Raw genomic sequence first — 27781 nt, 5'->3', positions numbered from 1 at the left:
AAGGGCAACGGGTCCTATGGTGGTGAGCCCCGTCCTATGGTGGTGAGCCCGTCCTGTGGTGGTGAGCCCGTCCTGTGGTGGTGAGCCCCGTCCTGTGGTGGTGAGCCCCGGGACCAAAGAGCAGCAGCTGAGAAAGGAAGGCAGGCTGAGGGGAGCAGGTGAGAACCCTCACCCTGAGTCCCAACTCAACACAATCATCTGAAATCAAACCAAGGTTTCAGCAGGGGATGGCGTGTGCTGTCCAGGGGCATGGGGCCAGGAGCAGAGCAGCTGCAGCAGCTGGAAGTGAGAGGAGGGATCTGGGCTGGACAGCAGTTGTGAGGCCACATGGCAGGGGCTGGACAGGGTTTGAGAACAGCCTGATGTAGACGCAGGGGCACAGGCTGGACTAACTCTTAGGCTACTGCTGAAATAACTGGTGGGGTGATGAGGACCAGGCCCCACAGAAACAGCACAGATCTGGTCCAGCCCGGCCTGCAGGGGTCTGCTGCACTTGGGACCAGAGTAAGGTCCTATTGTAGCTGTGGACACCAAGGCTCACACCATGGGCCAAACTGCAACAAAGCAAAGGCACCCAGAGTCAGACAAAGAAACCCTGCCCAGGGCTGCCTTTCAGGGCCAGCCTACTCAACTCAGCAAGGGGAGCTCGCCCTCCCACCCCAACCCCCCCCCAAACCCTGGATTACAGAGCACAGCTCCATCAGGAAACATTTAATAAAAATGTGTTAAAAGCAAGTATCAACAAAGGAGCAGGGCAGTTGTAACTGGGCTGTGTGGGCCATCCCACCAAGAGACAACTGCAGGCAGGGCACGGCTAGTGCTGCCGGGTCCGCAAGGACTTCCTGCTTGACTTGGAGATGCCAGCCTCCCTCTCCTTCTCAGGGTCGTAGACTTCTGCGTATAGAACAGCATGGAGACACAGTGAGCAGAATGGACCGATCACACACAACACCAGCTGACATCTACAGCTGTTTCCCATGAGGACCTGCCACTGTTAACCCTCCTCCCACAGCACCGTGAGCTGGGCAGCACAGCTCACTGAGGGAGCTGGGGAGCGCTTTCCCATCCCTGTTCCTGGATGGCTATACAGACAGCCTTGTTTGACCCTACCAAGCCTTGAGTTTCTATTGGATTTTAGAGCCCTGTAGAACAAAGTAGGCAGGCAGGCAGGCAGGAAGCATTAACCTGTGCTTCAGCAGGTCACCAACAGTGACCTTCATGCTCAGAGTCCTCAGCCCTCCCTCCAAAGGTGCTCTTGGGACCCAGACTTAGAACAGAGGTCCCACAGACAGCCCATCACAAGGTCACCCCATCCCATGAGCACTCTGGGGACCACATACCTGGTATGTCGTGAGGCCAGTAGTCATTACAGTGGGGGCAGCGTGGTTCAGGGGTGGACTGGAAGTACTTAGCCACGCAAGGCAAATGCATCCTAATTCCACATGTCTCACAGCTTTGACCCTGAAACAAGAAAGCCTGATGACCAAGGACCAGCACACCTCTCAACTTCACAAACCTTCAGAAAGCTGCAAGAAAATGGCTAGCAGGCCCCAACTTAATGCTGGCAATAATCCCAAGCCGTTTCACTATAAAATTTGAACAAGTAGACATGAATGGGAGATACTGAAAACCTCCCTCCCTGCCAAGCACCTGTAGCCCCAAGCACAGGCTCCCTGATAGAGGCATACAGCTTTTCATAGGCCAAGTGGTAACATGGTAACACTTTAAGGTCAAGAGAAGCATGCTGTAAGCCAGAAACTCCACCTCCAAGAATCTGAACATAGAAATATCATGGGCCCCCTGCAGATACGCACAGAAGATCAGAATGTCTGGTTGCCCAAGACAATCTAAAAGAAGCAAACCCAGGCAACCAGCCTGACTGAGTCACAGGACGCCTGCGAAGCTGCAGTTGAGAAGAATGGTAGGTAGGGGACCACGCATCACAGAGATCCGCCGGCGCCCAACAGCACCCTTGGGGTAGAGCTGAACGGCCAGGGAGAGAACTAGGGGTGCATCAGTAGGGGAGCACATCACGGCCTGTCCGGAAGGGGCCGCATTCTGAGGGAGCTAACAGTGGAGGTCCAGCGGGCCGAGCATCAGGACCCGCTCCCACTGCTGCCTGCAGTACCTGGATGAGGAGGCCGTGGCAGATGTTGCAAGTCTTCACAGCATCTGGGTAGCTCTCTCGGATGAACTGCTCCATCTCCAAGATAGCTCGGCCATGCAACGTGAACTCCCCCTCCTTCTGCAGGGATACAACACACTCATGCTAGCTTAGGGCTGACTCTCCTGGTCCCACAGCCCAGAGTGCACGGGGACTAGGTCTAGATGCTCTAGTAGTCACTGCACGTTGTCAACCAATCCCAGCCAACCAATGTCAGCAGAGTCTCCTTGGCCAAACCTCAAGAAAGGGAAAGTAACTGTCAAACAGACAATGGAGGTGAAAGTCTTCTTACCCTCCAGATCTCAGAACCCCCCTTGCCTTCACCGATGTGATGACCACAGCTGCCCCACAAGCTAGTCACAGTCAGTGTCTTCAGCAAGGGAAGACAGGCCAGGGAGGAGAGCAGTCTCCCCTGGATAACCCCAGCAGGGTGCCCACTTCCAGACCCCTTCCCACCAGTGTTGCCCGTCACTGCCAGGCCTGCCTGCCGCTCTACAAATGAAGCTGGAGGTGTCAGCGTGGAGTCTCGGGTCCTGGGCATGTGAAGTGGGCAAAGGGAAGCTGACAGGATGGCCACACAGAAAGGCTGAGGAGACAGCCTGACAGAACAGTCCCCCTGATATTGCTGTTGTCCACACCTGAGTTCCCTCCTCACCCACCACACAGTGGTGCTCGTGGAAGCTGGGCTTCCTTTCCAAGGCAGAAGTGGTAGGGTGGGAGCAGGGCATTTATGAGGGGGCCTGGTGACCAAGGAAGCAAGTGAAATTAGTTCCAGGAGCCAGAGTGGGCAGTGGGAAAGGAGTTCAGAAATAGAAAGACCTTTGTACACAAAGCACTAGTCCAGTATCCTGAGCAGTGGTTACTGCTAGGCAGACAGGGACTTGGAGCCTCCTCAGGTGTGGTAAGAGCATGGCTAACTTTCAAGCTATTCTCAGTCCTGTGGGAGTCCCAGGTCTACTAGTGGCCCACTACTCAGCCAGCTCCCTGCTCCAGGCTGCACCCCACCAGAGGGAGCCAACCTGGACTATGGGGAGATATGGGCCAAGCTCTGATGCCTGACTTACCACCCTCCAGTCCAGAGCCTCCTAATGGGCCATCCAGCTGCACAACACCTATGCCCTTGAGTGATAACACCTTGTGGGAAGCCTTGGGAAGCCTTAGCAAAGGGAGGCTGCATTTCCGAGGCCAAAGATGACTCTAATCAAGGAACCGGGTGCCTAGGAAGGCTTGGCAGGGACCAGCCAGCAACCTGGTCAACAATCCTTCAGTGGGTCCCCCACAGAACTCACAGCAGCCCTGCCCTGATAGTAGAGGAGCCCAGAGGGCTCTCCCAGCCACGCCCCCTACTGCCTGAGCCTGTGTCTTCCTTCACCAGATACATGGTGAACAAGAACTCAAAGGATGCCCAGTGGCAGGACTGAGGAGACCAAGGGGCTCTCAGGTGCCAAGGTGGAGGCCCTCCATGCTCCCCTCCATAGCAGCTCACAGATTTTTTCAGGACTCTCATTATACACAGCCAGCATCTTCATTCTGAAAGGCACTAGAAGGACAGGGGCCTGGAGGCCCTGGACACCATGGTAGGCCTCAGAAGCTGGAGGGGGGACTCCTCCTCTCTGTCGCCAGCCTGCGAGCAGCAAAGAACTCACAGGGAGTCCATCTCTGGCCGGTCACCCACTCAGCAAGCACTTGCTGAGCACTCAGTTGTCAGGCACATTCGGAAACAGGACGGTGAAGTCAGAACCCCTGCTCTCAGTCTACCTCAAAGAGAGCACATCTCTCAAAGAGAGAAAACATTCTACACTGACAAACCCACCCCAGAGAGGACAAGAAACTGAAGAGTCAGTGATAGTTCTGCTACAGGCACCTAACCAGGCTTGTTACCTGGGCTGCATGCTGGCAGGGTGTCAACACAGGCTAAACACCCGAGCTGTGGTCAGCACACACCTTCACAGGGCAAACAGAAATGTCCCCAGGATGCTCCTCAGTCCCCGAGGCCACTCCTACCTCTCTTACCAGAGAAGGCAGTGAAGGGTGGTGGATGCGGCCACAGCCAGCACTATCAGGCCGGCCATGGACTGACTACCCAGGGAAGAGGCTGGAGGCAGTATGCTGGGGCTCTGGTGGGGCAGAGCTGTGAGCCATGGGGCCAGCCTGAGTTCAGGCCTGGGCTTCTGGAAACAGTAGTGCCTTTTCTGGGGAAAAACCTGGGGCATGTGCCTCGCTCCAGCCGGGCCTCCCCACACAGCCTGCTCCCCCCAGACCCACCTGGGTTTCCATGTACTCTGTGCACCTCTAGCGTCAGTGTCCTAAGTGGAAGGGCCAAGAGCACTGGCCCCCGGCAGCACAGTGCTAACAATGCTGTCACAACAAGCATTCTAGAAGCCTCCTATGGCAGGTGGCCCAGCAGGGCCCTTCACACTCTCACGCTTGCCCCTCCCACACCAGGACTCCTGTCCCCAGGCACAGGAATGAAAGAGCAGTGACCTGTACTAGAGGTCAGACCCAGGAAGGCGTTGGGGCCAGGTTCATCCCACAAACTTCATCTCTGTTACTTGTCCATAGCCGTGCGTGAGATAACTTATAAAAGGAAGCATTTAATTTAGGGCTCGCAGTCCCGAGGGCTAGAGACCATGGCGATCATGGCAGGGAGCCCGGCAGCCGGCAGACAGGCATGGTGGCGGTGCAGTCGCTGACAGTTTGCATCCCAATCCATAAGCAGGAGGCAGGGAGCACAGGGGGATGATGGGAGTAGTTTGGAACCTCAAAGGCCACGCCCTAGAGACACATATCTAGTAAGAGCGTGCCCCTGCCCCTTCCCAGACAGTTCCACCAACCAGGAGTGTTCAAACACACGAGCCTGTGGGGCCCTTTTCATTCACACCACCACGTGATGCCTGTCTGCGCCAGAGCTCGGATGAACCTTCCACCGAGTCCAGCTTCTTCCACTTGTGGCTGCAGCACTCAAGACAGACCACGTGAGTGTCAGGGAGCACAGGCTCTCCTCTCATAGGTCACAGAAAGCCTACGGTGGAGAAGGGCCCACATGACCAGCTGAGCGCACACCCAGGGAGCGGTGAGGCCGCCAGGGTACCTCGATCAGCCACTTGCTCTGCACGAACTTCTGCAGCACCTGCTCCGCTTCCTTCTTCCTCATCTTTTTGCCTTTGAGCTGATCAACTAGGTTCAAAATGTTTGTCGAAGAAGCAAAGCCAGTTTCAGAGTCAACAATCAGTTCCAACTGCAAGGGAAAGAGGTGTCTTAGCCGTCTATATGAATAAAAATCACAGCACCTAAGCCTCCAGCCAGCCCTGGCGGGGATGGGGTAAAATGGTCTCAACACAAGCAAAGTGGTACAGACAGCCCTTCAGGAAGAGAATGCATCATCAGTGGACATGTCCAATCCAACTCCTGTTGCACCGTCCCGAGGAGCGCTCCTGCCCTGCCTCCGTCTCCCAGAAGAAGGAGAAAAAGCGAATGACTGGGCACCCAAGGGAGCACCTCCCCTCTCTCAGGCAGAGGAGCAGAGCCAGTGTGCGTCAGGAGAAGCTGCATGGCCTCACACCAGGCACACCTAAGACTTTAAGACGCCTGTGGCAGGACAGGAGCTGGGTATCCTATGTCCACACAGGCTGTGGCCCTTGTCCTAGCCTTATTCTCCACACCACTGCTGACAGCCTAGGGGCACGATGAAACCATAAAACTAGAACCTGTCTCAAAGGGCTCAGTCACGCTGGGGCTGGAGAGGGGCGCTCCTTTCCTCCCTTTCCAGTAACTGCTATGTGCTCCCAGGACTCAGAACCAGCGTTAGCCCGGTGTGCGGCAGACGGCTGAGCTACGAAGCATGGAAGAGCGGGGGCCCTAGCACGGCAACCATTCAGTGAGCGCCTCACTGAAGTGCAGGGCTGGGTTCACAGCATTCTGGGGCAGGGACTGGGACCCACACACTCCAACAAGTTCTCAGGTGATTTGTCTGGCAGGTAGCTTAAGGCCTGTCGCTCCCTGTGAGACCCAGGAAGTTGGGGAGCGTGACAGTGACCGCCACAACTGCAGATGAATACTGTACTCACAGCCTTTCTAAACAGATCCAGCTCGTTCTCTGCAAAATCCGTAGCCATTTTGGAAACTGAAGTTGTAGCAAGATTCACCTAAAAATAAACCACGTAAGGATCAGGCCACGTCTCCACCACAAAGTTGATCACTTTCTCCTCCCTCTCAGAAGAGTGGGTCAGAATGAGCCACCTTGCAGAGCCCTCTGTGCTAGTTACTCAAAATGCCAGTAGAGGGCGCTGCCTCACATACCAGCGCATAAATGGGTCTCCCATCGTCTTCTGTGACTCCTTTCTTTATCTCAATATACAGAGACTCCAGGACACTGTTGATGTTGTTGATGAAGTCCTCTAGCTTATCTACAGTAGCATTTCCTGGAAATAAGCAGGCAGGGATGAGAGTGGATTCATCAGAAAAGCACACACAGCCTGTTTCAATCACTGGCACCTGAGCACACTAGCCGCCTAGCCAGAAATGGTTTGGCTTTCTTGGTCCAATGCCAATACTGTGGTTTCTTTCTTCCCGGAGTGCTCGAAGATAAGCTGAGACAGAGAGGGTGCAGTGAGGCAGAAAGGCCGCCGAGACTGTTATCTCAGACCACTGAGACAGTGGCTTCCTTCCTCTGTCCCAAGGCGTCTTTGCTGTGCCAGTGACCCTCCACAGCTCCCTCCTCCAATGAAGCCATCCAGGACACACCTGAAGGCCTTGGGCCAGTCCAGGCCTAAATAAAGAGCCACAGCAGGGCAAGAGAGGCTCACTGAGGCACTCACAGGAGAAGAAGCCCTGTTCTGAGCATAGTCCATGTGGCTATTGCCCAAGTGTCCTTCCACTGGCTCCGCTGAGCACGGGCAGAGATGGTGTGAGCTAGGGGAGCCTGGCTGTAGCAGAAGCTCACGCTATGCCACTGTCAGGAGGCCACAGACAGAGACCTTTTTAAGAGCCCTGAGTCTGAGGAGGGAAGGAGATCCCGAAGCAATGTTGTGGGGACTCAGGTGAACAGAAACTAATTAGCTGGTGAGAGAGACCAGGAGAGGCTGCACAGGGAGAAGACACACGGCACACACCCCAGCTAGGACAGCCAGCCCTGGGGAGGCAACAGAACCTTCCTTAACATAGCGAAGGCATATGGCCAGCTTCAGATGCTGGAATTACCTATCTGCAATGTGATACTTTCAAGGCAAGAGTATTACTGTTTTCAATTATTAAAATAATTTCAAAAGATTTATACTTTAAAATTACTTTGGGATGCCCAGCAGTGTTAGTGCATGCCTTTAACCCCAGCACTTGGGAGGCACAGGCAGGCTTCTGAGTTCAACAGTCAGCCTGGTCTACAAAGTGAGTTTCAGAACAGCCAGAGCTACACAGAACAACCCTGTCATGAAAAAAATAAGCAAAAAAAAAAAATGTTTTTAATTAAAAAAAATAGAACCACTGAGAAAAAACTGCAGGAAAAAAACAAAACAGAAACAGATACCATGCCACCATTTATGCTGTAAACCATAATAAAAACAACAAAATCAAACCCAGGACACAGGCCAGGTTACTCCGCACTATGCAGGCCACTAAGGCTAGCACGAGAAAGAAGACTCATCTAAAGGGTCATCACCGGGGTCTGATCCCTGACTGTTTGGCTTCCCACAGAAAGTGGGCATTTCTAACACTGTAAAACAAAAATGAAGTCAGCTTAAAAGACAAAAAAGATTGTATTGGTAGCAGGGGAAGACATGCACCATTAAGAGCATATGAAGACCCAGGCTCATGGGTTCACAGTAATAGTCACATACGTGTGCTGCATTGGCTCTTTTTCCTTTTGTTTAATAAATGCAAGCTAAATGAAAAATCGGCACCAGCTATTAAGTGGAAGGAAATGATGTGGAAGAGGCCTTTCCCAAGAAGCACTCTCCTGGGCATGTAAGATGGCTGACGCACGGCGAGGAGCCTCTCTGATCCCCAGGCACCAACTCTGGAAGACTGATACTGATTCTGGCAAGGGACTCGGGTGCTCAAGAGCCACTGTAATAGAAACAGCACGCCTTCCCAGTGAGGAATTATCTACACACTTAGAAATGAAGGGTGTGTCCAGCACTGGCTAACACCCAAGGAATAACTGGCCTTGAACAGATGATTTTGCTAACTTATGTAAACTGACCTCTTTTTAAAAAAAAAAAAAAAAAAACAAAAAACCTTTTTTAGGTCCCAGCCCCAAGTCACACTTAGAACAATTTAAACAGAGACAGGTGGAGACTGCAAGTCTGTCCACTTGGGCAGATGGGAAACTTACACAGCAAAGACACTGCCAAAACTATCTCTTCCGTACACAAGTGTTCTTTTCGAATAGCTGTTACCCAGGTCCACTTATCCACCTAGCAGACTACTGATGATTATTGATGGTTGTGATCCTGCACTGCCCCCTTTGAGCTGCCATTAGAGGTATATCTTTGGGGATGGGCCTAAAGGCTGGTTCTAAGTTAGTAATGTCTCCTTTGTTATAGGAATAGAATCTCAAGGCTTGTCCTTCTGGTAAGCAGGCATTTACATCCTAGGACCCTAACTTTCCCCTACCTCTAACAGACCCGGTTAGAGACCACTTACTTACTTTTGGGTGTTTTGAAGGCAGTGTTCCTTTAGCTAAATTCTACTTGTGTGACTTAAGTTCTCCAGAGCAAATCTATTACTGAGCCATTTATAACATCGAGTTTTTTTAGCATCACTACCCCTCACTGGGTAAGTGACAAGATCCTTTGTGATCAGGTTCAGCCCAGTCCACCTAATGTGACACAAAGAACAAATCTCACCTCCCTCTGAAAGGGACAATTCACATTTTCCACCAAAGAGGCACCTCAAGGTGTCATTCAGAAAACTCTACTCTGTGGGCAGATCAAAGGCGCGCTAACACACTGTACTTTCCAAGTACTCCGGGGGGTGGGCTGAGGTCAGCCTTCTTTTCACACAATCCCCCAGGAAGGCCACATCCATGCGGCTGCCTCCACCAATGACCTCATGTCCAACAGGTCCCCACAACCTCATTAGCTCCAAACTGGCTTTTCTCTTTGGTAGCAAGAGGGCCAGTAGCTTCTTTGTGAGCTCATCTCCCCTTTCATCCCTGAAAGCCAACGCTACTTTTTACCTCAAACCCTCCCTTAACTGCTGCAGATGGCCTACACAGCTCTCAGTGTCCTCTAATCTCCTCAGCCTCCTGGCCTGGCTCAGCCCTGACAAGCTAGCCAGAGTTCCCGGCACTACCCCCCAGAGATCTCAAACAGTAACCTCATGGTGGTCACCAATTACCACATCTGGCCACCCACCCAGGAATCCCAAGCCTGGCTCCAGATGCCAAGCACCCCCATGTCCTTCTAGAAGCTTCCCAGCACACTCCACTCTAAGCTTGCCAGCTCTGGGGTCTCTCTTGTGCTACCAAGATTGAGGGTGCTGCCACTCAGCACCAAGGTTACCCAAGGTGCTGCTGCCCACCCTGCAGCCCTTGAACAGCAAGTGGGCACTGCTCTGTCTCTATTGCTCCAGGAGGTCTTGGCCAAGAAGCTACAGTGTGTAAACCTGCCAGCTACATGTGGCCCCGTGTGCCCCCAACTGTGCCATGTGACGCTAAGGCAAGTATTTCCAGTCATAAAATTCTACTGTGAAAGATTTAAGTTAATTCCCACTACTCACACCAAACCTCTCTTCAGAATCTTGAACCTACTGAGAAAATGGGACATACTTCAAACACCGAGGGTCACACAAGCCAATCAGAGACTGCTTCTCCCAGCAGCAGCAGCAGCAGCAGCAGCAGCAGCAGCAGCAGCAGCAGCAGCAGCAATGTGAAATGTGGTCTGCTCAGCCACCAGGTGAGCAGGCTCTGGGCCTAGCCAGGGTCTGTCTCTTTACTTGTCACGCAGCGCCTGTTTTTCTTCTAGGCTGTGATCATGAAACTATAATTAATGCACCTTACGGCCTGCTGGACACTGGGAACTGGTATGGTGCATTTATCATTACAGCCACCCTACCAGGTGCATTATTAATGTCCTCTTTCTCCACTGGTTGCCTAAAGAGAGTAAACAGCTCAGAGTTTCCCTAACTTGGACATAGAGTTGGGCTGCCAAACTCCGGATCCTCAGCCCAGGCACTAAGCCATACACGCTCAGCAGAGAAAACCTGAGAGCCTTCACCCACCACATCCCAGAGCTGTCTCGGTCTTCAGTCACAAAAAGGGGGCTCTGCCAGGGGATGGGAGGGGAGCACAGAAACTGCAGTGCCTGGATGAAGTCACCGGAGAGGCTGCTGAAGTTGGAGACGATGTGCCGGAAGCCAAGTGGCCAACATCGGCATGCAGGGCATCAGCTCAGCCTGGTCTGGTCCTACCCCAAGACGGGCTGTAGACAGGGAAAGATCCGCATGGGCCTGGGAAGATGCTCTGCTGCTTTTCCATTAGGACAGGCTTGACAGGACCAGTTAGAGCCTGGGGCCCGGCTTCACAGGGCGGTGTCCCACTAAACAAAACAGGCCTCTCGGACTTGAGAGTTTAGCCCTCTGAGACCGCTTTTCTCTGGCTTACATGTATTTTCTCCCTTTTGTATAGCTGAATCTAGTGTGCCTTTACTAAAGAACTTCCTGCTAAATCAGAGCCTACCTGCCTATACAGGCTGTGGGGCTTACAGTTCACTACACATTGGACCCTAATAGCAGATGGTCAGGAAGTCTGCTGCCCTAACCTCTGGCTAAGAAGTATTTTTGTTCTAAACGAATCACCAAAGATAGGAAATGTTATTTTTAGACAGAGAAAATAAGAGTAAAAATCAGCCTCAGGGGCCCAAACTGTTGTCCTGTGACAGCAAGAAGGCCACCTGAGTTTACTAGCAAGGCAGGCCCTGCTACAGGTCCGAGTGCCAGGCAGAGCTGACTGGAGCCGGAGCGATGGTTCCCAACCTTCCCAATGCTGCAACCCTTTCATTCCAGTGATTCCCAGCCTTCCTAACACTGCAACCCTGTAACACAGTTCCTCATGTTGTGGTGACCCCAACCAAAAAATGATTTCATTGCTACTTCACAACTACAATTTTGCTACTGTTATGAATAATAATGTAAATATCTGATATGCAACTCCTGTAGTAAAAGAGTCATTTGATCTCAAAAGAGGTTGAGACCCACAGGCTGAGAATTACTGAGCTGGAACAAGGGAAGAGCTGGCAGGACAGACACAGAGGTGCATGGGGACCCTTGGGTTTCCCTCTCAGAGTATATCACTCATCAGCCCCGAGGGAAAGACCATCTTGACCTTTGGACATGCAGGCGCAAAAATGAGAGGCACCGCAGTGCAGCTGTGTGCTCTGCTGCACAGGCAGCGAGAGAGGACAAAGAAACATCTTCCATGAAGCACAGAACACGCCTGGCAGTTCTCAGCGCCAGCATGTCAGGTCACCCCAGCACTGCTCATTTTTCTCAGCAGACCCTCAGGAATCGCCACCCAGGATGGACACATACTGATACATCCAAGAGAATCAAAATCACACAGGGGCCATCCTTCTGGTTCAGCATTAATGATGGGCCCTCCTGCACTGGTCTCCTCCTTCCCTGTGGTTGTTCTTCCTTGTATCAATGATTCAAAAAATCCTTGGGCTCACAACTGCCTAACAACTCCTCCACTTTCAGGAGTCAAGGAAGAGGAAAGCAGCCAGCCTGGGACTCGATAGATAGACTCTAGGGTGCAGGAAGGAGATGGACTGGCTTAGCTGGGCTTCCTGTTGCTGTGATACAACACCATGGCCAAAGCAACCGGGGTGAGGGTTGGGGCTCAGCTTACATTTCCATATCACAGTCCATCACTGAGGAAGTCAGGGCACAAACTCAAGGCGGAAACCCGGAAGCAGGAGCTGCTGGAGAGGCCATGGAGGAGTGCTGCTCACTGGCCTGTCCTCATGGACTGCTCATGGTCCTCACGCAGTCTCTGCATGGACCACCAGCTCGAGAGTTCAGGTTTTAGATGCCTTCTTTGTTCAGAGGCCCAGTTTCCAGCATGCCGCAACCACGACCTAACAGACATTCTAGCGAGCACATCTACACAGCTGCACCAGAACAAGACAGGACCACGTGCTCACTACAGAGCACCTAACAGTCCTGCCTGTGTACAGAATGTCCCTGAGCACTGTCATGCTATATATATCCATGCAAGGACACTCCTGGCCAGAGGTCTGCTGTGCAGCACTGCTCCTCACAGACATATTCCCATCCTGGTTGAGTTCTGAACGTTGACGTGAAGCGTCACATGCAAACCACTTTCAGCAGAATTTTACTGTTGACCGTGTCAGTTTGGACTCCAGTGCGGCTGCTCTTGCTGAAGCAGGTGTCCATCTACCCGTTCATTACAGAAGCAGCCATGGTGACAGCTCTGTGCCACCAGGGCAGCACGAGAGGCCCAGCTGAAACCAGAGCGCCTCATCTTGCTGTATCTGTAACATGGAGTTTCTTCTCTGGTTTTGTGAGAGCAAGGCGGGCCTCCAGGCCAGATGGCAGCAGGAGATACCACTGTGAGCACGGCATCCCAAAAGGGCGGGCCACAGCAACTGCACAATCAGCAGGGTCTTATTAAAAACAAACATACAAAACCCTGGGGTTTTCTTTTTAGCTTGTTAGCTGACTTAGACCACTACAGGGCACCACACACCACAGGGCTCTTCCAGTCTTCAGACTCTGACATGGCCTGAGACCCTCCTGTGAAGAAGTAAACAGATCCACCCTATTCCCTGGTTATCTGTCTGACAAAGAGCTAGTTTCTGACTTGAGGCAGGATGGGAACACTCTCCCCAGAAAGCCATACACAGAAGCTTACCTGTGAGTAGCCGCCCGGGTCCCACCCGTAAGCCACAGCCCTCGCTCAGGAAACCAGCTTAAGCCCCAACTAGACCTGTGCTAAGTCCGATCACAACTCTAACAACCGGCCCGGGAAACCAGCCACTTATCCAGAGCTAACAGACTCAGGGTGGCCAGGACCTACTTAACACCTGAAAGCTCCCCGCTTCAGCTCCAGTGTGCGTCCCTAAGGGTCTGCCTGCTTCCAGCTGCCCCAGGCCAGCAGCCTGCCTTGGCCCCTAAAAGGCCTCTGCACTCCTCCTCCACGTACAGCACCGGCTCACAGCAGCTGCTCTGCAGCCCAGATCCTCAGTACCTTACCCTGCAGGTCTGAGGCACCGCGCGATCCCTGGGGCTAGACGTGGGTATGGGCATGCACTGGCACAGTAACCCTAGGTTCCCATTCTGCACAGGCCACTCACTCACTTTCTCTGAGCCCCTGTGGCCTGCACTTGCGCAGTGGACTAGTCCTCCATGTTGCCCGAGTAGAGCCAGATGCCTTGTCCACCTTCAGGATGATCTCCTTACTCTTAACCAGATACCTTTCCCTCCACAGTTTCCCTGATGAACTCCAGTACAGTGACCCTCCTGTGGCCCATGCCCAGAGCTCCACCCCATCTAACACTCCCTCCAGGGGAAGCACCCACTCTCCCAACTCCAGTGAGCTTAGAAACTGCTCACCACAGCCAAGGAGGCCAGGTATACAGTAAATTCACTAAAAAAAACAAGAATATTTTGCTTGGAATTAGCTTCTAATTGTTCCTAAGACCTCTCTGGGAAGATGTGTTTACATACTATGACACAGCTAGAATGCCAGCATCGCATGTGACTCACCACGAGAGAAAGGAAAGGGGCGCAGGCGGGTCAGCTGCTTGCTACCATCAAATCCAGGGAAAGCCGGGAAGGTTTACAAACACGGGAAGACGCCCATGTCCTATGGATACTGAGTTCACCAAACTGTTCACACAGATCTCAGGGACTTGTTTGTTGGGCTTACTGGAGAGTTTTCCAATCTTCATTTTCTTAGATATATTTATTTAGTGCCTAGAGGTCTTTTGTCTGCATGTCTGTCTAGCACATGTCCCATGTGCTAGAGAGGTCAGCAAAGGGTACTGGATCTCCTAGACTGGAGTTACTGGTTTGAGCCACAATATGGGTACTGGGAACTGAACACCCATGTCCTCTGCAAGAGTAGCCACCCCATATGCTGGGAGTGGTGGTGCAGTCCTTTAATCCCAGCACTTGGGAAGCAGAAGCAAGTGGAACTCTGTTTGAGGCCAGCCTGGTCTACATAGTAAGTTCCAAAACACCCTGGATTATATAGACTCTATCTCAGGGGGAAAAAAAACAAAAAACAAAAAAAGAGCAGCCATCCCTGACCTCTTAACCCCTAAGCAATCTCTTTAGCTACCAATCTGGTTGTCTGTCTGTCTATCTGTTTTTTAAAGACAGGGTTTCTCTGTGTATCCCTAGCTGCCCTGGAACTCACTCTATAGACCAAGCTGGCCTCAAACTCAGAGATCTGCTTGCCTCTGCCTCCCAAGTGCTAAGATTAAAGGTATGCACCACTAAGCCCAACCCTTAATTTTTTTATATCTAAAATTTTGAATATTTTATCTTCAGAACAATTTTTCCACTTTACTAAAAATTAACATAAAACTTAAAAGCAAAATCAATTACAATATGTCAGTGGCACTAGCAGCCCCTAGGCAACAAATCTAGGGAGAAATCCTAGTGAATTATGAGCCAGAGAGTCAACTGAACAAACATTTACCTGTCTCCAAACGGCTCCCATTCAGAGATGCTCGGTTGGTGAATCCTGTGTCATGGAAGTGGGAGATCCCCAGCACCCAGGGAAAGGAGGAAGGACAGAGCAGACCTCACGAGATGCTACCCTCTACCTCCACAAGCACACCCTCCAGAGCAACCCTACACTCATCATACCACACACATAGTAGAAAATGCTTCTAGGGGGCTAGAGAGATGGCTCAGCAGTTAAGAGCACTGACTACTCTTCCAGAGGTCCTGAGTTCAATCCCCAGCAACCACATGGTGACTCACAACCATCTGTAATGGGATCTGATGCCCTCTTCTGGTGTGTCTGAAGTCAGCTACAGTATATTCATATGCATAAAATAAATAATCTTTATTTTAAAAAAAGAAAGAAAAAAATGCTTCTAAAGCATCTCCCCATAAGACACACACTGGTCACATTAGTGAGGAAAAGCCTAGCAGACATCACCTCCTCCACCTGACCTCCACCTCATCTCACCTCCTCCGAGCGGCGAGGACCCAACACCAGTTTTACAGGCCTCCGCACACTCCTGAAAGCAGCCTGGATCTAAGCAGGAGCAGGCTTCCTACGAGAGAAGCTGAGGAACTTTCTAGAGCTATCTCATGAAGCTACTGTGCACTTCAGCTGTGGCCGCTCCAAACTGATATGCTCTGTGTGTTAAAAATTCACACTGAATTCCACAGCTACAGCATTTTTGAATATGTAAGATATTTCTTAAGTAACCTTATATGAGTGTGCGATGTTGGCCTGGAACCCTAATTGTTAAGAGGCTGAATTACATAATTTTATGAGTTGACTTTCTTTTCTTCTATCATGTATCCCAGGCTGGCCTTGAACTGTGTCTGTAGTGAAGGAAGAACTTCTGATCATCAGCACCCACCTCCTAAATGCTGAGATTACAAGCGTGCACACCACACCCAGCTCACGTAGTACAGGGCTACAACCCAGGCCTCATGTGTACCAGGTAAGCACTCTATCAGCTGAGCCCCGTGACCTCACCAGCTGACTTTTCAAATACTATGGTAGTTTGAATAGGAATGCTTAGCCATAGGTTGTGTCACTACTAGGAGGTGTGACCTTTTGGAGGAAGTGTATCACTGTGGAGATGGGCTTTGATATCTTATATACTCAATAGTATACTCTTATATACTTATACGCAATCTCCTTCTGCTGCTTGTGGATCAGGATGTAGACCTCTGAGAGCCTTCTCCAGCACCGTCTCCCAGCATGTTGCCATGTTTCCCATGACAATAATGGACTAAACCTCTGAAACTGTAAGCCAGACACAAATTAAATGTTTTCCTTTATAAGAGTTGATGAGGTCATGGTGTCTCTTTATGGCAATAAAACCAAAATAAGACAAATACCAAACTAACCCAACATTCTTCAGATGACCCCACTTGATCCCGCTGCATCATCTTTGCGTTAGAGTCAGCAGATCAGCTTGAGAATGCTCACGGTAAACCATGGTCTGTGATCTGTCTTCACAAAGCCTTTGACATGACAAGGATGCGGCCCTCATAAACTAAGGGAATAGCACTCCCTTCTCATCACACTTCACTCAGTCAGAGCAAAATCGGTATTACAGACAAGAATTTGGCCCTCTCTTTGACTTTGGAATATCTGACTTTATACAACACAACATCTTGGGATGAGACCCCAGTCTAAATATGAAATTCTCTCAGGATTCCTATACACTAACAGCTTAAAGAATGTTGTACATGAAAGACTGAGTATGGAAACTTCTACTGTGTCAGGCTGGTGCTCAAAAGATTCCAGATTGTGGAGCATTTGGTTTAGGAGTGCTTAATATGTATTTTAAATTTTATTTTCCTTTCACATTTGTTTATTTTTGCAGCAGTCAGAGTTGGTTTTCTCCGTCCACCATGTAGGTACTGGGGACTAAACTCAGGTCATCAGACTTGATGGAAAGGAAACACTTTCACCCACTGAATCATCTCAACAGCCTGATGTCAACTTATATCTCTTACTTAAAATTATGGCAGGAGGTTCTTGAACTTAGAAGAGGCAACTCTTCCCAGTCCTCGCAGAAGCTACCTGACCTCTTGGACTTCAAGTGGTGATTTCTCTGGTGACATAGACCTCCTGATACACTGGGTACCTCTTAAGCGTTCTAGATGTGCCTGCATCTCAGCCTGGTCAGTCTGCCAAGGCTGACACCCTGCATAGCTGAGCTAGGACAGCCGAAGTATCGCCCCATTGCTGCCTATCATACAAGAAACACCACCCAGCCTCTGCCCCTGGTTCCTGGCATAGGACTCCTAAAAGCCCTGAATTTCCAGGGTGAGGATACCTTTTGTTCTAATGAGGAAACTCTAGGTAGTTTCAAGGTAGGAGCTGGTCACCAGAAAGACAGAGCTGGTCACCAGAAAGACAGTGCCAGCATCAGAATCCCCCCAAACTATAGAAAAAGGAAGATCTAAAGAGTGAGTTAGTCATAGATAGGATGCTCTAATTAATCAGGCCCATGTAATAAGACCCTCATAAAACCCCTGAACAGTACTGGAACCCCAGAAAGAAACCTGATGTTCTGGGAGGGCAGCACACTTAGAAGGCTCAAGAGCACCACACCATCTCCCCTCCCAAGTCCCACCCTCCACATTTTCTCTATCTGTCTATGTGTGAGTTATACAATTATGGCAGACATGTCCAGTCCACAGCCACAGTCCTGTGCATCTCAAAGTACTTTCCTGAGGGCTGGGTCAGTCTAGAAAATTAGCTAGCAGGAAGATGGACTCACAGAAGCCCTTGACTTACAGTCAAAAGTACATGTGACCTGAAACTCGCAGCTAGCACCCTGAATTGGGACAGTGTGGGGGACTGTCACCCTTTAGCTTATGGAATCTGATGCTTCTCTCACAAAGACAGTGTCAAACTTAAATGACCTGCTGGACACCTGTCCTGGAGAATGGACAAGGCAGCCTGTCTAGTGGGGGGGGGGGTCCCAGTCAGTCCCCCCGGAATTCGCTGGCCTTTGCTGACATTCTGTCCTTTCTGGACTGTTTGGAGAAGGAAATGTCGCCATTACTCCACCTAGATCCAATGTGGACATCCTCCACTTAGCTCCTAACCTCTGTTTTCTAAACTTCCTGTGCCTGTGACCAGCAAGGGGCTTCTACAGACATGACGTGACTCATGACTCAAGGTCACCAGTCCCTAGCACAGAGCTGAGCTGTCAATCTCAGACACTAACACTGGACAATCGACATGCCCAGGGACATAAGCCTTGGATAGAATCCAAGGTCTTTAGCAACATATACAAGTCTCCAGATTCTTTATGAGGAGCCAGACGGCTCTGCACCAGGACTTCAGGTCAAGGAGAATGGGGAATAAACATCCCCCAAGGGCCACAAGGAGAAACTGGGACAAACAGTGCTTCTAATGTGCATGAATACAGCCATGGCAGGGCGTGGCCTGCACATCAGTCGCTACTTTGTATCACATTTCTCTTACAATGTTTGTCCCACTGTGCAAGGGACTTTCCTGGGCAGTGCTTCAGAATAGAAGAGAAATAATACTGGGTCTTGTAAGCATTTTTGATTTTTATATCATTTTAGTTCCATCATCAGTTGTTTTAAAATCTCTCCAGTAACAAGAATTCTTGGATGGCAGACAGGGAACAACAGCCTGGCTATACCCTGCTTACCTCAGCATAGGCAAACATAGAAAATAGTGCACATGGCCAGGCGTGGTGGCACAAAATTTAATCCCACCACTCTGTGAGTTCAAGGCCAGCCTGGTCTTCATAGTGAGTTCCAGGACTACATAAAGAAACCCAGTCTCAAACAACCCAGAAATAAGAGGAAAGTGGGGGGGGGGGCTTGAAGGGAGAGACAGATAGACAGACAGAGTGCACAAAGTCACAGAGGCTTCCTCCAGCCAAGTTGCTACTTTCTGATGTCACCTGCAGTGGCAGTCACCTTGGTACAGAGCAGTATGGTGGTATGAAGACAAGAGTACACACTCACTTGACTTATCACTGCTAGTCTTCTGCTCAGTGTGAGTCTCCTGTTGTGCTTCCTTCACACACTAGACGTCACTGTGGGTGTGTATGGACAGGAGAAAGCGCAGTACACTCGGGGTTTAATACTAGCCTAAATTTCAGGTATGCACGGGGAGTCTCAGAACAAGCAGACAGGGGCTACTGCTATGAAATCACTTCCTAGACAAATTATATAGGACTTTCCTAAATTAGGTCATAGCAACTTAGAGGTTAAATAAAAGTAAAACTGCTTTCATTACTAGCACTAAGGCATCATATGGCTCCAGCACAGCACCACAAAACTGTGCTGTCAACAAGAAACCAAAGGGAAGAAGGAAAACAAACCCTGCCCTATAGCTAAGAGGTGGCCTCATATTAGGGAGATGGGTCTTAGCTGGGAAAATGTTAGTAGTGCAAGCCATGAGGACTGGGTTCAAATCCCCGGCAACCATGTAAAGCCAGGTAAGGGTGTACATATGGGGAAATGGGGCAGAGACAGAAACATTCACATTCTCATTCTCTCTCTCTCTCTCTCTCTCTCTCTCTCTCTCTCTCTCTCTCTCTCTCTCTGGAGGCTGCTGAGTGGTAGACATGAAGTTCTGTGGGGCTTGAAGCATGGAGGACAGGTGTGATACTCCTGCTCAGTGAAGAGTCTCAACCAACCCCTCTTCCACTGCTGCTCAGGCAAAGGCAGCTCACAGGCTTCCTAGAGGACAGTTCCCAAGCAGACACTGATCACAGTTCCCTGCTTCAAATCCTCCCAGAGGTCTGCACTGGGCGCTGGGCTCTTCCCATCTGGAAACAGCACCTGAGCAGAGGACACTTCAGTAGGCCGCCCTGCTCAGGCCCCCAGCCTCTGATTGCTTCTGCGCATTCGCTCCCTCCAGGAATGGTCTAGAGTGACCCGTGCCCTCTGCTTGGAGAACAGGCTCCATGCTGTGTTCTCACATTCTCTCCCCTCTGCAGGTCTTGAAGGAAGCCCGTTTCTCTGTTCTGCCCCCCTCTCAGCCCACGCACCCCCCTCTCTATGGGCGCTACCTACCTCTACAGAGCCCTAACTCAGCGCTTTCCTCATGTCTGCTCCTCCCAGTCCTCCACCCATACCCCCTTCCTCACTCCTTCTGCTTGGCTCACTTTTTTAAAACCATGTTGTTGTTGTTGTTAAAATTAGAAATACAGAAAGGGAAACAAAACTGCAGAACAAAGCAAACACTTCAGTCAAGAGTGCACTGACACAGCCAGGCGGGGCTTGTGCACCTTTAATCCTGGCACTCGGGAGGCAGAGGCACGTACATCTCTAAGTTTGAGGTCAGCCTAGTCTACAGAGCGAGTTCCAGGACAGTCAGGGTTACTGGGAAGGAAAAGAAAGCAAAACTCTTAGCAGTATACTATGTTCCTGTCTAGCTTCCTTCTTTAGAAAGGAACGCAGCATAAGGTGAAGTGTCTCTGATTCCCACTGACCATCCTCTTCTACACCTCGCAACCCTGCGGCCCACAGCACTACCTTCCAGTCCACACTGGTACTTTCCTAAGAAAGGAAAATAACTTTGCACTGCACTTTCCTAGAACTTAACACGGTAACATCGTAGAGTAGGGTCAACTTTCCTTCTCATTCACAAACTCTCCCATGAGGACACTCAACAGTCAGCTTCCTGTAAGTCTAAAGAGCTTTCTTGACTGACCCCATCACGTCCACTGCCCTTCCAATGACTGGAGGCATCTGTGTGTGCCAAGCCCCGTCACCAAGTACCATCTTACGCCTCCCAGTGACCTGCAAAGGAGATGCTCCAAATGCATACGGCTAGCACAGGGCACACAGCAGGCCCTCGCACCAGGCAGGCTGGATCTATGGCTGTCTGCCCATGTGCTAAGCTGCCCTCTGTCTAACAACGGGCCCCTGGGCACTCTTCCTGCGCTAGGCTGAAGTCACTCCTCAGCTCTCAGGATCCTGTGAGTTACAGTCACTCTTCCCACCCTGAAGACATGGACACCAGTGCTGGAGTGCACACGGGAGCCTAGCTGTGAACTGTCACATTCAGAACCCAGGCTTCTGCTTCTCTGACTAAATGGCAGAGTCGCTTCGGGGAGGTAGAGAAAGGTGAGATCAGAGTCTTGAATGGTTGGGTCAGGGCTACCAGATTATTTTCCTCATGTTTTTATCCCAGCATCGCTACTCCCTGATCATCCCAGCAGCCGGGCTGTGGGGAGCAGAGCACAGCACTTACGGTCATGGACTTGGTAGCAGTGGTTCTGCAGACGCCGGACCTCCCACTCCTCCAGCACACCGTGAGTCATCAGCAGCTGGAGGAAGCGCCGATGCACATCCGTCATGGCTCCTCCTCTTCTTGTGCTGCCCTGCATGTCGGAGGGAGCTGGAAAACAAGTGTGGCCGTCACCCGCATGCACATTAGAGCAATGGCGGAGGGTCTGCAGTCCATTATGTTCAGAAACACACACTGATTGGGACTGTCAAAGTTCAGCTTGTGCTGATGACTCCAGAAGTAAAAGGACCAGTGGTAAGCTCAAGTCCATCCCACTGGTTCTGGAGACTCTGGAGCCATAAGCACTGATGCTCAGCCCTCCTAACTAATTACTTACAAAGTGGTGACCCGGACCACTGACGTCTCCATCTTATTCAGTCTCTAGCATAAAAAGTGGAAAGATGCCAGAAATGTTCTCCTAAGAACTCCTGTAAGTTGGTGAGTTAACACAGGCGAGAGGACAGCACAGCGATAAACAGTGTAGCCAGTCACTACCGCATAATTCTTGAGTCTGTACCCTGTACCGTGAGACTGGACCCTGGCGAAACTAAGCCAAGGCCTGTGTTCTTTCTATAAAGCATGGTACCCACGGCCAAGAAGGCCTTAACAGACTCTAGCTTCCCCTCTCCCCAGCTGCCAATAAAACATGTATCAGGAGGACTATGGGCCACTTCTGCATTCCTCTGCTCTCTCACAGAAAGCTCTCTTTTGAGCCCAGCAACATGGCCTAGCAGGTAAAGGCAAGTGCCACAGAGGCTCACATCTTGAATTCAATCTCCAGGACCCACATGGTGAAAGAGAACCGATTCCTGCAAGTTCTCCTCTGACCTCTACAGGAATACTACGACATGTGTGCACCCACACACGCAGAGGGACATGCATATATACAAAAATAAATGTAATAAAAAACTTATCTTTCTACAAACCGCAAAGATCAGAGCTGATAAACAAACACATGACACAAGGCAGATCAAAACACCTGCTCCTGCCAGGCAGGCGGGGCCGGGTAAGCACTACACACATGGGTTTGAAGATGGGTGGGTGATGCAGGCTATGCAGTCACACAACCGAGATCACACCCCAGTCCCTCTCTCTCCAAACACAAGGAAAATTCCGCAGAGGATACCCAGAAAAGCATCCAGAGTCTCAGAAGCTAGGCTGACCATGTGACCAGAGGTCCAAGACCATGCTTTGGAGTGACTGACAGCCTCTGTTTCCCAGTCCGTATAAATCAGTTTTCTGCACATGAGGAGAGGAAAGCAGATTCTTGTTTGTTTTTGAGAAAGAGTCACACTGTATTGTCCTGGTTGGCTTAAAACTCACCATGAAGACTAGGCTAGCCTCAAACTCATAGAAATACTCCTGTCTCTGTGCGCCCCTGTTTCCTGAGCATGCTAAGATTAAACGCATGAACTACCATGCCTGTCTCAGAGGTTTCTTTTTAAAATTTTATTTGTCTTCTCTGATTTCCATCTCAATGAATAAGCACGGCTTAAGGATTCAGTTTCTGCCTCTGCGTGACAGGCAACATGAATTCTGGCTACACAATTAGGTTAATGATAACAATGAAGAAAAATAGCTCAATAACAGAGAGCTCACCTAGAATGCACCAGGCCCTAGGTTCAACCCTGGGATAAGGGAGGGGAGAAAAGGAGAGGGGAAGAGAAAATAAAGAAGAAAACCAAGTTAAAGATTAAAAACAAATCTATCCTGCAAACTGAGCTAGTGTGGTTTTATTAATGAGTCAAATGTACTTTATGTTTTTTTTTAAAAAAGGGATTAGCAGAAATAAAGTTCATCATAAAGTGGCAAATGGTCATACAAGCGCACACCATTTCTTCAAATGCTGAGGCCTTTACAGGAAGCCTCACAAACCTTCACGTTAAGTTATCAGGGTTGCAGCAGCACACACAAATCCACCGTAGGATGGGGAACATGCACTTCTCGGAATCATGAGGTGACAACACAGTGAACACAGGGAACGCTAAGTGCACGGGAGCCCGAAGAACATAGGGAGAGGTGACCTGCAGGACAACAAAAGCTAAAAGGGAGGGCCATCCTGCCTGCCCTGCTGGCTGCAGAACAGGACAGGCCAAGGCAGCCAGATCCAGGCTGCAGACTGGGCTGACTATGAGACAATGAAGTTAGAAGCCAATATCCAAGAGGTGACTAAGGAAAGTCCATCCGCTCAGAACTTAGGGAATGCAGTTATAAATAATCCTAGCCAGGTCTGGTGATGCAGGGCCTCATGAAGCCAGTCTTTGGGGGGGGGGGGGGGAACAGGGGAGAAGCAAAGTAAAGACAAGACATCTGTGCCAGGCTTGGCAATGGTCAGCCACTGCAGCAGAAGTCAGAAGAAAGGGAGAAAGCAGGCACTGAGTCAGTACACACAGAAAACAAGGTGATAAAATGTGCTCAAGCTACAAAGTATTTGCTACAAAGTAGCAAAGACATAGAGTAGGAAAGGATGTCCACAAAAGCCACAAAGAACAAAGCATAAAAGAATACAGTACTGGCTGACTTCATTATAGAACCTCACCAAAAATACCAGAGGAGGGGAAGGAAGGGGAGGAGGCGACATGCTGGAAGGTGTTTAAAATACACTAACCACAGAGCCTTCTTCAGAATACACTAAGAAGCCCTGCGGATCAAGAGGAGGAGAAAAATAAAGGCAAGAGCAGACGCAGAGGCAGCATGAGAGGTGATGCATAAACAAGGACACATTAAAAGCTGTGATCACACAAACACATGTGATCACACAAGACACGTGTGATCACACAAGCCAGCCAAAGACACGCTGGCACGGTCACTGGAATGCACACCAGCATTCCCAGGACTCACACAACTTTGGCAAGAGGATAAGTTTGAAGTCAGTCTGGACTCTGGATGGAGGGAGTTTCAGGCCAGTGTGGGCTACAGACTCTTGCTCAGGGGTTCAGAGCGTGTGCTGCTTTTACTAAAGACCAGAGTTCTGTTCCCAGCATCCTCAGAACCACCTGTTAAGTCCAGCTCGGGGGACCCAAGGTCTCTGAGGGCATCACGGACACACCCATACTCGGACATACCAAAGGAGGGAAGAGAAGAGGAGTGGAAAGAAAGAGAAGAATCTTCAGCTGGGTAAAAGTGGTGGAATGCCTGGACCATGACTTTCATCTACTTCTGGAGGAAAACAGATTCTAAAAAACTTGCATGTCCCCAGAAACACCTGGCAGTGCTATAAATAAATGCCTTATCAACTAAGGAATAACCATATAAAGGGATTCAAATCCCACTGTGGAATCCAGGACAGTGAGGACGAAAGCAAGGCTACTGCATCCACACCAGTGCTGCTCACAGCACACTGTAGCAAGCTGGGCATTGTGGCACACGCCTTTCATCCCAGCACGCTGAGGCAGAGGCAGGTGGATCTCTTTGAGTTAGGGCAACCTGGTCTACAATGCCAGTTCCAGGCCAGCCAGGGATACAAAGAAACTGCTATAAAACAAAACAAACCACAAACACACAAAACCACACCATATGCAAAAAGCAAGTCACACATTTACACAGGATGCCAAAGACTGAAAGAGCTGTCTGTATACAGTGATTGTCACAGGGCCATAGCAAGTTAGTGAGGCCTACCAGCAGCAAGGGAAACAGAATTCAGAGCAGTGGGAAACTTTGGAAAGGGGATTCAATGGGGGAGGGAGGGGCGAGGTGGACTAATACCGCTCTTAATCTGGTGGTGGCACACAAAGTGTTCGTTTTATTTTTATAAGTATGTTACAAAACAAAAATACTTGAAGGCAACTTAAATATTCATGAGTGAAGAGTAGTAAATGGTGTGATGTAGGGAAAGGCAGTAAGAAAATGGGTGTGGAACAGATCACAGGAGCCATGTTTGCTGTGGCTATGATAACAACTATCTGCAACAAGGGACTGTGCAGAGAGGATTAACCATAGATACGCGCAGCCCACTCAAAGGACTTTAAAACCCAAGCGTCTACAGAGTAAGAGAAGCTTGCCCAGCATGGATAGCCTGTGCTGGGCAGTGTTAAGGCTCTGATGGCACAGCCTGGTTTGAAACTCACCTGAGGAACTGTGTTTTACAAGGAGGGATCTAAGGCCACTAAAGCACACAGGCAGAGGTGATGGGGCCCTGGAGGGTACTACAAAAGCAGTCTCTCTTAAGGCACTTCCAGTCCATTTTTTTTTTCTAAAAAAACTGGACAAATAATAAAACCATGGTTGCTGGGCAGAGGTGGTGCACCTTTAATCCCATCATCACACGGGAGGAAGAGGCAGGCAGATCTGAGTTTCAGGCCAGCCTAATTTACAGAATGAATTCCAGGATAACCAGGGCTACAAAGAGAAACCCTGTCTAGAAGACATAATCATAGATTAGATTGCTTAGATAGGTAGGTAGATGATTGACTGACAGACAGACCAAAAACCATGATCTAGGTTCCTTATCTAGACTTCTCCAGACTTCTGTTTGAGAACTTGGTCTGGGTTAGAGGTGTTATTGGGGGTTATCAGGACAAAGTGCAACACAGAGCACAGGAATCCTAGACTTTTCCAAAATCGGACAAACGGATGATTCTGAACACATTTAGCCTCGGGCTTTCAAATACTGGCTCCACAAACAAAACAAAAGGGGGTTTGGGTGGGGGGTGCAGGCACGAGGCGGGTGTGGTCGTTTTGGATAGAACGATACAAATGGCTGTCACCTAACACTGCTAATGGCAAGGCACACTTTCACCGCCTGACCCATCAGGAGATCGAGACAGAAGCTACTCGAGCTCCAGGTCAGCCTAGGGTGCATGGTGCGAGCTTGTCTCAAAAAGACAAATTGTTCAAATTTAAATTAAAAATGAACAACTTGTTATGGAGTTGTTCCAACCCATGCCCTTTGTGGGTTTCAGTATCTCGCCAGCGCCAAAGCCCGCACCGACCCCACGGCCGATCCCATCGCCCACAGCCGCCCGCTCTGGTCCCCGCAGCACCCCAAAGTCTTAATACGTACCGCAAACCAGCGGGGTCACGCCGGAAGCCACTCTCGGAGCCCGCCTCCTGGGCGGAGAGATCGCCAGTAATGAAGCTCCTATTGGTAGTCTATGCGCACTCTCCTGCTCACTAGGGGAGTACTTCCGTTTCCCCAACCTGCGCTGTTGCCATGGCGCCTCCGCACCTGTGGGCTGCGTTCCGAGCTACTCGGTTTCCCGCGCGGTTTTCGTACTTCCCGGAACGGCTTCCGCCGCCCCCGCCTCTCGCTAGCTGGAGGAGCGCCCACGGCGGGACAGTCCACGGCCTGTGTCGTAGTAAAATTAATGCAGGCTTAAGACTGGAGAGGAAGAATGTGGCTTTTGTTTTCCTGTAGCCTGTGCTAGAAACTTGGTTCTGCAGCTACTGGTTGAGCGGTGACCATTCAGGAGCTACTACTAAGTGGAGTTAAAACAGTCGGTTCTGGGGTTGGCTAGCACAATCTGTAAAGTGCTTGCAGGCCAGGCAGAGACCTGGCCAGGCAAAGAGAGTCCTTGTATCAAAAAACAAAGTGAAGACATTCTGGGGAACCACATCTAACCGTGCGCGAACCCACACACAGACACACCAGTCCTGAGTATGAGATTTAAAAGAACTAATTGTATCAAAAAACAAAGTGGAGGCATTCTGCGGAACCACATCTAACACTGACCTCACACAGGAAAAAGCATAAGAGAGGATATCACACACACACACAAGTCCTGAATATGAGTTTTGAAAGAACTAATTATATCAAAAAACAAAGTGGAGGCATTCTGGGGAACCACATCTAACATTGACCTCACATAACACAGGAAAAAGCATAAGAGAGGATCTCTCTCTCTCTCTCTCTCTCTCTCTCTCTCTCTCACACACACACACACACACACACACACACACACACACACACTCCTGAATATAAGACTTGAAAGAACTAATTGTTAGTACACAGGTGATCCCACTGGCCTGCTCTTGGGGACCCAGCTGTTGCTTAAGTCCTCACCCAGTTGCGGGTTGCAGATAAAAGGCCTCCTCCCCAGCCATCCTAAAACTCTGTTCTCTGACACTCTGTTCTTTGTCTCTCTGCCTTCCGTTTCTTTCTTTTTTGCTAGGTTCTTTTCTCCATCTCATGGAGAGTTCTTTGGCCTCGTTCTCTGAGACCACTGAACCTGCCCAAGAGTATGCTCCCAATAAACCTGCTTTTATATTTTTAATTTTGCTTGATCTGGCTTATTCCATCAGGGGGGAAATTTACTACTGGGGCAGAAACGTTTTACCAATGTGCAGGGAGAGCTAGGACAGCAGCTGAGGAGTGTGGCCCAATACCGCGGGTTAAGCCTTAGCCACCCACCTAAGAATTGTGAGGCATGATGATGAAATTGCCAAAAGGAGTAATTTCAAAGAAATCACTTCAGCTGACTGCTGAACACATTTCCTTTCCGTGCATCCCAAACGAGAATCTCAGAGCTGGAAATGCACAGGAAAAGTGACTAATTATACAACTGTACAAAGTGCACGGTCCAATCTCTGAGAGCACACGTAGCCTCTCACCACCCCTGGAGTCTTGGACAGCTTCTTATCCTCTGGAGAGGTCTTCAACTGAGAAGGGAGACTAACAGTACAGAGGTCATTAAAAGATTGATCTCTGGAGGTGGAAGGCCAAGATCAAA

At 50.0% G+C, this 27781-nt stretch overlaps 1 protein-coding gene across 1 annotated transcript; it reads right to left on the bottom strand.

Annotated features, from left to right (window-relative positions):
* Positions 1–696: 696 nt before the first annotated feature.
* Nsmce1 (NSE1 homolog, SMC5-SMC6 complex component) lies at positions 697–26222 on the bottom strand. The gene is made up of 8 exons (XM_052199721.1): positions 26116–26222; positions 21078–21224; positions 6464–6585; positions 6232–6309; positions 5256–5402; positions 2129–2245; positions 1341–1461; positions 697–894 (listed from the first exon to the last, which is right to left on the bottom strand). The coding sequence occupies exons 2-8, from the start codon at positions 21211–21213 to the stop codon at positions 815–817; spliced, it is 801 nt and encodes a 266-aa protein (XP_052055681.1). The 5' UTR covers positions 21214–21224; positions 26116–26222; the 3' UTR covers positions 697–814.
* Between the last annotated feature and the right edge of the window lie 1559 nt (positions 26223–27781).

The sequence above is a fragment of the Apodemus sylvaticus genome, chromosome 1, assembly GCF_947179515.1.
Source record: "Apodemus sylvaticus chromosome 1, mApoSyl1.1, whole genome shotgun sequence".
Taxonomy (NCBI): Eukaryota; Metazoa; Chordata; class Mammalia; order Rodentia; family Muridae; genus Apodemus; species Apodemus sylvaticus.
This window is presented reverse-complemented; position numbering and strand designations above follow the sequence as displayed.